General features: G+C 47.1%; 1 protein-coding gene across 4 annotated transcripts in view; it reads right to left on the reverse strand.

Moving 5' to 3' along the window:
• Positions 1 to 13,832, reverse strand: part of ITSN1 (intersectin 1) — a 114,999-nt gene that overhangs the window by 55,137 nt on the left and 46,030 nt on the right. For all 4 annotated transcript variants that reach the window (XM_071430053.1, XM_071430051.1, XM_071430050.1 and 1 more), the window contains 5 exons: positions 12,114 to 12,376; positions 8,841 to 8,990; positions 7,866 to 8,006; positions 1,941 to 2,028; positions 1,637 to 1,776 (listed from right to left, as the gene is read on the reverse strand). In XM_071430053.1, the coding sequence (XP_071286154.1) occupies positions 1,637 to 1,776; positions 1,941 to 2,028; positions 7,866 to 8,006; positions 8,841 to 8,990; positions 12,114 to 12,376 (782 nt within the window). The remainder of the gene's footprint in view (positions 1 to 1,636; positions 1,777 to 1,940; positions 2,029 to 7,865; positions 8,007 to 8,840; positions 8,991 to 12,113; positions 12,377 to 13,832) is intronic.

Below are 13,832 nucleotides of genomic sequence, written 5' to 3' on the forward strand. Positions count from 1 at the left end.
TGGGTGATCCTGAAGGTCTGTCCCTTCCCACCCCGACAATTCTGGGATTCTGTGAGTGCCCCTCCTCAAGTCAGCAAGGCAGAAATCCCCACAGAGAGCTCCCCCTGATCTGCTCCTCCTGGCAGGTGAGTCCCTCAATCTGCTCTTCCCAAAGTGTCTCCACAACTCCTCATCAATTGATTGAAGCTACTTCTCCTGTTAAACTGCACAACCATTTACCATAATCAAGGCATTCCTGGATTCCTGGCACATGCTGATAAATCTGTGCTTAATGGGCAACTTCAATTTTTAATTACCATCACTTTGTTATCTGTGCAGTGCAATCCTTCAATATTCAAAAGATTGAGTTTTGGGTGATTGGTTTGTTGGTCTGGGTTTTTTTTTTGCTGCTGTCACAATACCAAGACTGTTCACCTCTTTCCCATTTATGTTTAGGTCATTTATGGTCAAACCAAATACAGGCACTAATTTTAGAATGAATATCCCTTGCTTCAATTTATCACTTTTAAATGACTCCATTACAAAAAAATTCCCAAGAAGCACAACATGCTAAGATGTATCCAAAAACCACATATGAAGAAAAACTAGGTGAGGTTTAAACCTCAAGGATTAATTAAGCAAGCATTAGACCATTCTGGTTTTTTTGAAATATAAATTGTGCCCATTTTGTTTGTTCTGTGTCTGACTCTGCAGAGATTGTCCCCTTCCATCCTCCTTGTCTCAGACTGGCAGAGTCATCTTCAAATGAGCCTTAAAACAGAACCTGACTTTTAATTTTTCCTATAATTATTAATAACTCCAATTGAAACAAGCTATTTCTTGCTTAAATTCAACCCCCACCTTCCATCTGAAATTGTTTGGTTTAATCCCAGTTGATCAACTTCCATAACAACTCCATTAATTTCTCTGTCACGGTGATTTTCCTGCTGAATACTTGGAATACAATTTGGGACACCTTGCAGGAAATTGAGCATTTTTGGTCAGCTTTCAGGAGAACCCACCAGTGGAATCAGCAGATAAAGTCCTGGAACATTGGAATATTTTATGAAAAAATGAATGCTATTAAAAGTTTGTAACTACAGACTGATTTCCAACTTCTCTCTGCAGAACCCTGACACTGCCAGCGCAGAAATACACAAAAAAAAAAATCACAGTTTTAACAAAGACTGAGCAGTAAAGCATGAAACCACAAACCACAGGCAGCTACACTCAGGGACAAGCAGGAGCACACAGACAGCAGATAACAATTCTGGGTGGCAGCAGAAAATCAAGTCTCTTTTATTCAAGATTTCAATTTGAACTCCTGATTCCAGCAGATGTGCTGACCTTGTCCTGCCCTTCCTGGATGAAAAGCACAGAAATTGCTGATTTCATTTTGGCAATCACACACTTGGAATCAGGGCTCAAATCTCCTCCTGAAGAGACTCTGCAGATTAAATTGAGTCAAACCCTGAGTTTGAAAGCTGAGCAGCATTTTCTTAAATGAAATAAAAATTAAATCAAATCCTCAACAGACAGGTTGAGAATGCTCCCCAAACTGGACATTCTTAATCATTTCAGTTCATTTTTTCCCCCACAGTCAGGTTAGAAAAGAATTAACTGAACATTCAGAAAGGCTTCAGGAGGCCTGGGTTACCTTCAGCTGATTATTGAAAATATCAATTTCCTGCAGTTTAGATCTGGTTTCTTTCTCCACCTCATCCAGCTGCTCCCGGAGCTGTTGCCGTGCCAGTTCCTTGGCTTCCAAGGCTCTTTTGATGGTGAGCAGGGAATCCCCTGGGTTGGAACACATGGTCAAGTCAGTATTTTCTTCTGTTCAGGTCACAGAAAGCAACATCTCCCCATCTGCACCTTGCAACACACAAAGAGCAATTCCAGGGGAGAGCCCAGAGAGGGAATGTGCCCTGGCCCAGCTCAGGCCTGCCCCAAGATCTACTCACTGTGCAAACTGTTCTGCTGGACCTGCTTGAGCTGGTCATTGAGCAGCTGCTTCTCTGGAATCAGCCTGCCCAGCATCTGCTGGGACTCCTGCAGCACAGACAGGGGCAGGGAAAACAAAACAGAACCAGGCACAAAGGTGAGAGAGGGAAACTGCAGCCAGCACAGCTCTCATCTTCATTTCTGCCTTTTTCCCTCAGTGAATGATGTGGGATTGCTTGTGTCCCTCCTTTGTGTTATGATCTTGTCCAAGCACTGCCTGTGTGACACCCCCAGAGAGCCCAGACATTCTCTGCCAGTCATGGAAATGATCTGAATCTCACTGAATATTGAACCTGGCCTGGAATTACCCAAAACTGAGGGCAGGGAGACAAGGCTGAATTTGAGGAAATGTTCAAACAGGCACTTACAAAATGTTTAATTCTGATTTTAATAAATGAAACACAGAACCCCCAAATCCCTGGTGCTGGCCCAGCCCTGCCAGCCCATGCAGTGCCAGCTGTGCCCCATGGGCACCTTGTCCCCAGCCCAGAGCACTCAATGCCACCTGCAGGGGACACCTGCAGGGCTGGGCACTGCAAAGCTCCCTGGGCAGCCCCTGCCAAGGCCTGAGCTCCCTTGCCATGGGCAAATTGCTGCTGCTGGCCAAGCTGAGCCTGCCCTGGCTGTCCCCTCCACTAACAGTTAATTAATAATATTAACAACAGTGTTAATGATTAGTAACTTAGGTCAGGAATAGAAAGACAAACATTTACAGGAAGAGAAAATAAAGACTTTCTTTTTAAAGGAAAATATTCTGGCCAAAAGCCATGAAACACAAGCCCTGTGGGATGACAGTCCTTGAGTCCTTGACCTCTCCACACTGAACTCTTGGCAGAGGGCTCTGATCTCAAACTCAGCACGTGGCTGGGAGGTTGTGAAGTGCTGTGTCACAGGGGTCCCTGCAGGAGGTGTGTGTGTGACACAGCCCTGTGTGTCACAGGGGTCCCTGCAGGAGATGTGTGTGTATAACACAGCCCTGTGTGTCACAGGGGTCCCTGCAGGAGATGTGTGTGTGTATAACACAGCCATGTGTGTTACAGGGGTCCCTGCAGGAGATGTGTGTGTGACACAGCCCTGTGTGTCACAGGGGTCCCTGCAGGATGTGTGTGTGTATAACACAGCCCTGTGTGTCACAGGGGTCCCTGGAGGAGATGTGTGTGTGTATAACACAGCCCTGTGTGTCACAGGGGTCCCTGCAGGAGATGTGTGTGTGACACAGCCCTGTGTGTCACAGGGGTCCCTGCAGGAGATGTGTGTGTATAACACAGCCCTGTGTGTGTCACAGGGGTCCCTGCAGGAGATGTGTGTGTGTATAACACAGCCCTGTGTGTCACAGGGGTCCCTGCAGGATGTGTGTGTGTATAACACAGCCCTGTGTGTCACAGGGGTCCCTGCAGGAGATGTGTGTGTGTGTATAACACAGCCCTGTGTGTCACAGGGGTCCCTGCAGGATGTGTGTGTATAACACAGCCCTGTGTGTGACAGGGGTCCCTGCAGGAGATGTGTGTGTGTATAACACAGCCCTGTGTGTCACAGGGGTCCCTGCAGGAGATGTGTGTGTGTATAACACAGCCCTGTGTGTCACAGGGGTCCCTGCAGGATGTGTGTGTGTATAACACAGCCCTGTGTGTCACAGGGGTCCCTGCAGGAGATGTGTGTGTGTGACACAGCCCTGTGTGTCACAGGGGTCCCTGCAGGAGATCCTCTCCCTTTGGAGGATGTTATGGACATATTTTATGAAAAATCCTTAGCTAGGATTTTTTCTCCTGAGAAGCTGAGAGGCCTCAGAGGAAAAGAAAAACAATGGTTATCTGCTGCTGTGGAATGCAACAGGTGCATCTGGGATTGGTCTCATGTGGTTGTTTTCAATTAATGGCCAATCACAGTCGGCTGTCTTGGACTCTCTGGTCAGTCACAAGATTTTATTATCATTCCATTCCTTTCCTTTCCTTTCCTAACCTTCTGATGAAATCCTTTCTTCTATTTTTTAGTGTAGTTTTAATATATCATTTTCTTTTAATACAATATATATCATAAAATAATAAATCAGCCTTCTGAAACACAGAGTCAATGCTCATCTCTTCCCTTGTCCTGGGACCCCTGTGAACACAACCACAGGAGGATGCTATAAATGTATTTCCTGTAGAGCCCTGGCCCTTTCCAGAGCATCAAGTGCCACCTCACACACTTTTCTGAAGCCTGGACCTCCTAGCTTGAGTTGTCAAAACACCTTCAGCGGCACGAGGTGAAACAGCACCTGAGTATCAATGCCCCATCTTTCCCACAAACCCTGGAACTTCTCTGAGCAGGTCTCTGGAACTGCAGGCTTTTGAGGAATCAAGCAGCTGACAGCTTCAATTTGTCATGGAGGATTGCAAATGACATCACTCAATGCTAAGAACAAACGTCCCCTGATCCCTGAACAGCAGAGTGAGCCCCAGGGGTGTCGTGGGCTCCCCATCCCTGGCACTGCCCAAGGCCAGGCTGGACACTGGGGCTGGAACAGCCTGGGACAGTGGGAGGTGTCCCTGCCATGGCAGGGGTGGCTCTGGGTGGGCTTTAAAGTCCATCCCAACACAAGGCATTCTGTGATCCCACAATTCCATAAAAAGTTTTGATTTTGGTTAAAGCCAGGACTGACTGCACTGCCTTGGCTTTGGGCTGTCCCACTTTCCTCCTGCCAGACCCTGATGGGCCCTGCAGTGCCCAGCTCAGCTCTGAGCATTATGCAACAACTGCAGCCTCCTGTGAGCTCCTGATGTTCCAGAAAATACCCTGAGACAGCACACAGCAGCCAAGGACCTTAGGAATTCACAAGCAGCAGAATTCAGATAAGCTAAAGATCAGATTATGAGCAGCTGCACGTGTCCCTCCCAGCTGCAGGGCCTGACAGCAACAGAGCTCTCCCAGCCCCCCAGCGACATCCCAAATGCTGAGCACTCCAACCCTGCCCTGCCCTGGGGCAGCCTCACCCCCAGTGCTGGGGACAGTGCTGGGTGTGTCAATGAAAGATCAGAAGCTGTTGGAACGGGTCCAGAGGAGGGACACGAGGCTGGGGAAGGGTCAGGAGGGGCCCCCCGAGGTGCCCTGGGCAGCCCAGGCTGGAGCAGCCTGAGCTCAGAGCTCCCCGGGGCTGCAGCTCCTCCCGAGGGGCAGCGCAGGGACAGCTCCGAGCTCTGCTCTGGGACAGGGACAGCACCAGGGAGCGCCTGGGGCTGGGCCAGGCCAGCTCAGGCTGCAGAGCAGGGCAAGGTTCTTGCCCAGAGGGTGCTGGCACTGCCCAGGCTGCCCAGGGAATGGGCACGGCCCCGAGGCTGCCACAGCTCCAGGAGCCTTTGGCCAGCGCTGCCAGGGATGCCCAGGCTGGGCTTGCTGGGCTCTGGGCAGGGCAGGGCTGGCACTGGGGGATCCCTGGGGGTCCCTTCCCTCAGGACATTCCATGACTGCCATCCTGGGACTTCTGTCTGCCTGGAACAAGTGGGAAACACCAACATACACAATCTATAGCCTTGCTCTGGTGGGAGGTTCCCTGCCCGTGCCAGGGTGCATGAGCTTTAAGGTCCTTTCCAAGCCCAACCCCTCTGGGTTTCTGTGGCTCTGAGAAGGCTGCAGGATCAACCAAGCAGCAGAATGGACAACATGAAACAGAAATTCTCCTTCTCCAAGTACAAAAAGCACCACAGGGCAGCATTTGAGGGTGGAGTGTGATCACAACATCAGCTGCTTTGTTTGTAAAGGCCAGAACACTTCCAAAGATCCCAGATTACTCAATGCACTGAATAGTTTGGGGAGTGTGTAAGGACAGAGAATGCCAAGGCACCCTGAAGGTCAAGTCCTGTTTCCTGAAAGCCCAGACAAGCATGGAATGAGCATCTAGCCAAGAACACCCACCACATGGATTCCACATTCTGAAGAAACAGATGAAAGAAATGAACAGCACCACAAACTCTGGAAACTCGTGCAACAAGAACTGGCCAAGAGTTGAGCAATGTCCCACATGGATGGGAAATCAAAACCCAGCTCCTGCCTCTTGGACAAGGGAAAATTCCCTTCAAATCACCTGGGAGCCAAAGTGTTCAGCAAGGAGGTAAAGAATGCCTGCAGCACTGAGGTGACAGCACAAAGGTGTTTCAGCATCCCCAGGGGCCTGGGGAGCAGGCCCTGCTGAGAGCCCTGCAGGCAGCCCCGAGCCTGAGAATGGCACACATGCTCATCCTCAGCACTAACTGGGACACCACTTCTCCCACAGGTTCAGTGAAACTGCATCTTGGCAGTAATTAACAGGCTGAAGGGTAATTACTCCTCTGAATGAACTCATCTCCCCACAGCAAGTGTCAGATGTATTAAACTAAACTACTTCCAATGAAGATACATCACATCACAAAGATAATGACAATATTGACTTTATAACCTTTTTGAGAGTTGAGAGGATGAAAATCTACTTTTTTAAAACCCATTTACATCTTTGTCTCTCCTCTACAGATGAGATAGGAAAGTTTAAAGGATATTTGAGAAAATATTTTGTTTTCAGGAAAAAGCTTTAAGGCTCTCCCCAGACAAACTGTGGCTTTTTCTCCTCAGTAGTGACATTTTCTGAGATCACAACTGGGATAATAAAAACACCCCAAGTGACACAAAGGGAAATGTCAGTGGTGGAGATCAATGGGAGCAGGCATCAGCACACAGCCACTGCTGCCAAAGCACCTCAGAGCCCAAAACCCACCAGAACAACTGCCAGGGAAAGCAGGGCTGAAGCTGGGATTAAAATTATAATCTTTATAATAAAAATGTTTATTATTTATAAAGTATTATTATAATATTTCAATTTAAATACATTTAAATTGATTAAAATTTTTATAAAAAGCACACACCCTCAAAAAACCAGTCTAATAATCTGAAGATTATGAGTTTGATCCTGACACAAGGCACCACTAAACGTTGGTTTGGGTTTTTTGTTTGTTTGTTTTGTTAGGGTTGGGATTGAAAGTGTTTGAGATGGTATTTTGTGTTTGGATATAGATGTTTATTATTTTTTACTTACATTACAGTTTTATAAGTTGTGAGTTTTATAGTATTTTATTAATAAGCTATAAAATGGTTTTGTATTTATCTTTATAAGGTTTTCTAAGGAAAAATTATTTAATTAAGAAATTATATATAATTAATTTTATTTTTAACTTAATAACTAATTACTTTTTAACTTAATCACTAATTTTTATAATAGAATAGCAGGATTAGGTTTTCAGCCAGGTTTTACACCTCAGCTCCCTAGGTCTGAGATTCTTTGTAGTGGTACAAACACCCTGAGAGCCCCCATGACCAGCCAAGAATTCATTTCAAGCCCTGTGCAGTATTTAATGAAGAGAACATTTCCTGAATCAAATACTACAGCCCATTGAAAAACCCTTACAAACTACAGTGAATATTCTTCCACTAAAGGCTGCAGCTCTCATGTGACAGAATTTCAGTAATTTCAGAATTTCAGTAAGAAAGACAAATGCCAGGCTTAGACCAACAACTCCCTGATTTCACTGTGAGCTTCCATTTCCAAAGTTCATTATTTTTTATAATTAAAAAGAACCATCAAGAAGCCACTTCACTGCAGTCTGCTCTGCAAAATTTCCACAGGACAATTTCCTTCTCCTGCCCCAGAACCAGGTGCAGCCAAAGCAGGAGCCCAGGAGGATGAAGGGAGGGATAACCCCAGACACACCTGCAGGTGGAGGAAGCAGTTCCTGGGCACCTCTGAAGGACATTCATTTACAGGAATGACAAATTATCCTTAAGTGTGAGGAACAGCTCCTTCCAAGTTTGCTCACGATATTGATGTTTTTGAGGAGGTCAAAATGCAAGGCTAAGAATAAAAATAGAGGACATTTTCTCACCTGTAGCTGCTGCTGCAAATGGGTGATTTCTGCAATTCTGAGTTCTCTGGATTTATTTGTACTTTCAATTTCTTGTCTTTGGGTCGACAGCCGACACCTGATATCCTGAAGCTTCCCCTCCAACTGGTTTCTTTTATCATTCTTTAAAAGAAAAGAAAAATATCTATATAATAATTTTTTTTTACCAAAACGTTTGGTCATGCAAGTCTGGATTTAAAAACTTCCTTTAAAAACTCCTTTCTTAAAACTCATTTACATCTTTAGCCTGTCCTCTACAGATGAGATAGGAAAATTTACAGGATAGTTGAAAAAAATTTTATTTTTTCAGGGAAAAGCTTTAAGGTTCTCCCCAGACAAAATGTGGCCTTTTCTCCTGAGTAGTGACATTTTCTGGGATCACAATTGGGATAATAAAAACACCTCAAGTGACACTAAGAGAAATATCAGTGGTGGAAATTCTAGAAAACATAGAAAACAACCAGAGCCAGGGCAGTCACCACCAGGCTGTGCTTGTGTTGGAATTTGCAGGGCAGCCCCAATGAGGGCAGAGAATGGTGCAGCTGACTCCATCTTATTAGAATGTTAATTAATTGCTTTATTATACTATATTATTTTATATTATATTACACTACATCACTATATCACATTACATCTAAACTGAATCTGCCAAGCACTCAACTGCACACAACTGCCCAGCATTTTGTGACTGTCAGTGACAGTCTTGACACACACACACACCTGGCCCTGACAGGCCAAGGAAACAAACTATTATTATTTTGGGTAAATAATTTTCATATTGCATTTTACTTTGGCACAAACACAGGCACAGCAAATGAGATAAGAATTGCTTTTCCTTTCTCTGAGGTTCAGAGAATGTGAAACCCAGAAACATTCCTGGGAAGAACTGTGCCTTGCTTTTCTCTGTGAAATGTGCTGACACTTGTGTGTTTGAGCTGCTGCTCCACCACCACTCACCAGAGCTTCCAGCTCGAACTCCAGGGTTTTCTTCTTGGCCTTGAGCACCACGATGTCCTCCTGCTCCTTGTTCCTCTGGTTCAGCAGCTCCTGCCGCCGGTTGCGCTCCCACTCCAGCTGCCTCTGCCTCTCCAGCTCCCGTTTGGCAGCCTGCAGGGTCAAACACCAACAGCTCTAAGTTTGGCAGCCTGCAGGGTCAAACACCAACAGCTCTAAGTTTGGCAGCCTGCAGGGTCAAACACCAACAGCTGGAATTTGGGGTGCTCCTATTCTGATATTCACTCAGAATGTTGGTACAAACTGGGCTGCCCTGGGCTCTGCACACACAAATTGTACAGCAGGGGATGCCTTGGGAAGGCTGACCCAGACCAAAGACCAGACAGAGTCACAGAATAAAGCAGGGATTGATTCAAAGCATCTCCTCCACGGATGCACCTTGGGCAGCACCAGAGCCCAGCCAGGGCTGCACCCAAGATGAACCAAAATGGCCCCAAAATGCACGGCCGGGCACGGGCTCTGTCCCTGGGATCAGTTCTGCTCCATTTGCATCTTGCAGTTCATTGTCCCATTCCAGCTTTAGCCCCTGCAGTCCCACCCTGCTTGTTTTTCTCTCTCCAGCCCACGGGGTTTGTGCTCCTGGGCTGAGATTTGGATCATTTGTCCTTGGTGCCCAGCTGGAGCAGGAATTGTTTTGTCTCCCTGCTCACTATCCCATAATATAAAGCTCAGACCCACACACTAAAGCAGCTCAGAACCTGAAGATATAAAAGCTAAACCTGAGGCATCACAGAGGTGACTGAACAGAAAACCCCTCTGTTTTCCAAGATCCAGTTTGCTGATTTAACAGTTGTTTAGTACCAGGACAGATTCAAATCTCTTTCCAACCTCTGCCATCAGACCCTCTGCAGCTTTGCAAAGAACAGCCAAGTGTTTCTGTGCTGAACCTATCAAGGTTTGGCAATGGGAGAAAAGGGGAGATTTTTGGGTTAACCAGGGTGTGTTTCCTTTAACAAACTAAAGGCCAGGTTGGATGGTGCTACCTGGTGTGGTGGATGTAATCCCTGCCCATGGCAGAGGGTTGGAACTGGAGGATCTTTAAGGTTCCTTCCAACCCAAACCATTCTGGGACTCTATGAAATGAACTCAGCCCTAGAAAATCATGAATGCCATAAGCTTTTCTTCATTCATTGATACACCTCTTAACACCAAATATAATAATAAAAAGTTATTTTTAAAGGAGTGAGAGGTCAGGAGCATGTTGTCCTAGATGTCAATGTCTCATCCATTCATTTCACAGGACAAATGAAGCAAAAACTGCCCCTCCCTTGCCTTTAACACCCCAGAAATTTTAGTTCCTGCTGTAAAAGTTTGCTCCCCATCCTGGCAGCACACACCAAGTGCCCAGCGCTCATCTGGATGCTCCCAAGCTGGGGCACTGTTGGAACCCTGGATGCTGATGATTCCAGACTTTCTGTGCTGCCAGGCACTGACCCCCAGAGAACACTGCACTGACCTGAGGGCCTGGAGAAGCTTCCAGAATGGAATGACAGAACTGGGATTGTGGGGGTGGAGTTTGGATAGAAGTGTGTGATATCACACGGTGGGAAACTCAGAGTTTAAGGGTTTAGAATACAGGAATAGATAGAAAGCAAGATGGAGGGTTTAGGGTGGAGGCTGCTCCTTCTCCTTCTTCTTTTCCATGGGTTTGGGTGGTTTTGTGTCATTGGATAAAAAGTCCCCATTGCAGGCCATGGGTGTTTGGTTATTGGGTTAAAAGTAAAAATAACTTAAGTGTAATTTCTTAATTGGACAGTTTATTATCATTATTTTTACAGGCCTTAAAATGCCTTGCAGAGAGAGAGAGACAGGGCTCCATTTTTAGTTTGTTGGAGTGAAGTGCTGCAGAACTCAGAGTTTGTGAGACTGTGACAGAGATAAGAACTGATAAACATCTGAGTCCCTGTTGGAACCCAGGACATTCCTCTGGCTGCCCTGGATGGCTCCAGACCCTGGCAGGGGGTTCAGAGACCTTGGCACAGAGTCAAAACCACCTGTGCCTTGGATTTTAACTCATGGAAAAAATGACCAGCTTTGTGTGAGGAGTTACAAGCCACAAGAGTTTGAATAGAATGATAGTGAATTTGTCACAGGGTGAAAAAGTAGAATTTTTGGGATTTAGAATGGGGGTTCAAAAACCAAGATGGAGGAAACTGGGCGTGTCTTGTCCTTCTTCTTCTTGTCCTCCATCTTCTGCTGGGATGGTGGCACTTCTGCATTGGAGTAGAGACAGACTGTCTGACACAGGTGATAGGTATTGGAAAATGATTGTAAATGAAGCACACGTAGTTCTTAGTATAAAAGCTAACACCGCCCCGAGGGTGGTCAGTGTGCCTCAACCCAACCTGCTGGACAGACCTCAGCAGGGCAGAGAAGGAATGTGATGGATAAGAGAAAATAAACAGCCTTGAAAAGCAGAGCCCAAGAATCTCAACTTCTTCCTTGGTTGTGGGGCTGGGAAAAAAGACTGTTTAATACCTCAGGAGTCATTTCAGCAACACAAAACCCGAGAAGTCCCAACAAGAAACTGTCTCACATTTGTTGGGGAAGATGAAACAGGAAAGCCTTATCAATATGATTGCCTGGCAAAAGATTGTGAGAATATGGAAACTATAAGTGAGAGTGAAATGAAAGCAAGCTGTGAGATCCCTCAGTTACTGAACAACTGGAAAACAACGGTGTGGCCAGACTGAAGGTGATCCCCTTTTGATGGAACAACACCCTCTGCTTGCAGACAGCTCCAGGGGTCAGAGCAGACCCTACAGCTTGGCAGAGGGGGGCCAAAGAGGAGTTTGTAGGGTTTAAAATGTAACACAGTGTGGGAATGTAATGATTCTTATAGGCTGTATGTAAATGCTGTAGGATTTGTATATTGTACTAGATTGGTTAGTGAGAATCAGAATATTCAACACAGAAGAAGATTTATGGTATTGTAATGGGAACCTCACCTTCTTACCCCTTTTTACTCTCTCACCCTCTCTGCCCCTCTCTTCTCTCAGTCCTGCTCTGAGCTGTGTCTGGCAGCTCCAGCAGGGCCCTGCCCCCAGGCCCTTTGCAATGAACCCCAAGTTCCAGCCCTGGCTGCAGAGATCTCTCATCTCCATCCATCCTGGCAATCTACCCCCGACACTCCTACACACATTTCATCCTGACCTTGGCCAGATAAGAAGCCAAGACTGCAGAGGGCCCAGCCCCTGCTGTGCTGCCCTGGCTCACCTCTCTCCTCTCGATCTCCTTCCTCCTCTCCTCCTCGCGCTGCCTCTCCAGCTCGCGCTGTTTCTCCAGCTGCTTCTCCAGCTCCAGCTGCCGCTTGCGCTCCTGCTCCTGCCGCTCGCGCTCCTTCCTCTCCTGCTCGGCCCTCTCCAGCTGGGCCAGCCTCTCCTGCTCCTTGCGCTGCTGCTCCAGCAGGGCCTGCCGCCGCTTCTCCAGCTCCAGGTTACCCCGCTCAAAGTTCTCCCTCTTCTTGTCCTCAAATGTCACTTTGTGCACGGAAATGTGGGGAAAAGGACAGTTAAACTCTGCCACTGGCTTGGAAACAAATACACCACTGCAGAGATCCAAAGGAATTCCCAGCAAAGGGAATCCACCTTCAGGAGGGGTAGCCCTGCACCTCCCCGCTAGGGATAGCGGCTCCACAGGCCAGCCTGGGCTTAGTGTGGGAAATGGATTTGTAGAGAATTCTCAAAGCCTCACAGAAGGCTCACACAGGGTGCACCTGTATGCAAACCCTGAGACAACAAGTGCTGACTTAGAAATGCCAACTCAGAAACGCCATGGACTAGGACAGACATTGCTGAGAGAGAAATGCAGCTAAAATAAAGTGTCAAAGGATGGCCTTGCAAATAAGACCAGGTACCTTGGAGAAATAGAACTGTGAAAGACTGACATTGCTGATCCCCTCAAATCACATCCTCAGCAAACCAAGGAGGGAATTCCCATTCACATTCCTCATTCCTTGCCTCTAACACCCCAGAAATTTTAGTGCCTGCTTTAGTTCCTCAGGCCTCCAGCTTTCTCCACAAAGCTCAGCAAGTGGGGATAATTTAGACAAACCATTCTCCAGCTGATCCTCCATGAGGACATGGATCTGGAATTCCTCTGTACATGGGATAATAGCAGCAGTCCAAGAGCCAACACTTCCATTAGAGCCAAGAATTCAGCTGCTGACATCATCAAAAGGCCATTATGCAAATGACCAGAACTTACTTAAAGTTGCTTTTCTCATTAGATTACCCATTAATGTCAGGAAAAGAAATGGTTTAGGTTCTTGGGCAGCTGAGTCCAGGAAGTCTGGATTCCTGCAGATCCACATCCTCCCCATCTCCTGTCCTAAAGAATGGCCTCAATTCCAGCACAGCTTCCCTGACATCCCTCTGCAGTCCCAGGGACTGTCCTTCCTCCTCCTCACTCCTCAGCACCTCCATCCAAATGGTTCCTTCCCTTCACCTTCTGCTCCTTTTCACACCCTCTGTGCCATTCCCACAGCCCAAAGTGCAGGTTTCTGTCCCTTGTGTGGCCAGCATGGACATTTTTGGGATGCAAGGCCAGGGAGAGCCCACATTGCCTTCCCAGTGTGCACAGCTGGACACATCAGCCCAACACCTGCTGAACCAGGTCAGTTCTTGTCTTTTCAGTCTGTGCCCCTTTCCAGCTGCCAATTCCCTCTTCCTTTTGTTCTTTTCCTGGAACTGCTGCAATCTGTATAAAGCCCCACACTGTTACACAGACCCCAAGGAAACAGCTCTCTGTGGGAATACTGGGATCTTCCACAGAGCACCTCAGCCAAGCTTTGCTCCACCTCAGGCAGAGGATGAAGGCAGCAGGAATTCCTCCTTGCAATCCTGTGCCAGGGCTGCCTGTGTGGGGAGTGCAGGAGATGAGGAGCCTGAGGGCTCTTCCCATCTGCAGTGCCACCAAGCCCAAGGATCAGGCACA

This window comes from Agelaius tricolor, unplaced genomic scaffold (assembly GCF_023055355.1).
Source record: "Agelaius tricolor isolate 1412-34295 unplaced genomic scaffold, bAgeTri1.0.p SCAF_7, whole genome shotgun sequence".
Lineage (NCBI taxonomy): Eukaryota > Metazoa > Chordata > Aves > Passeriformes > Icteridae > Agelaius > Agelaius tricolor.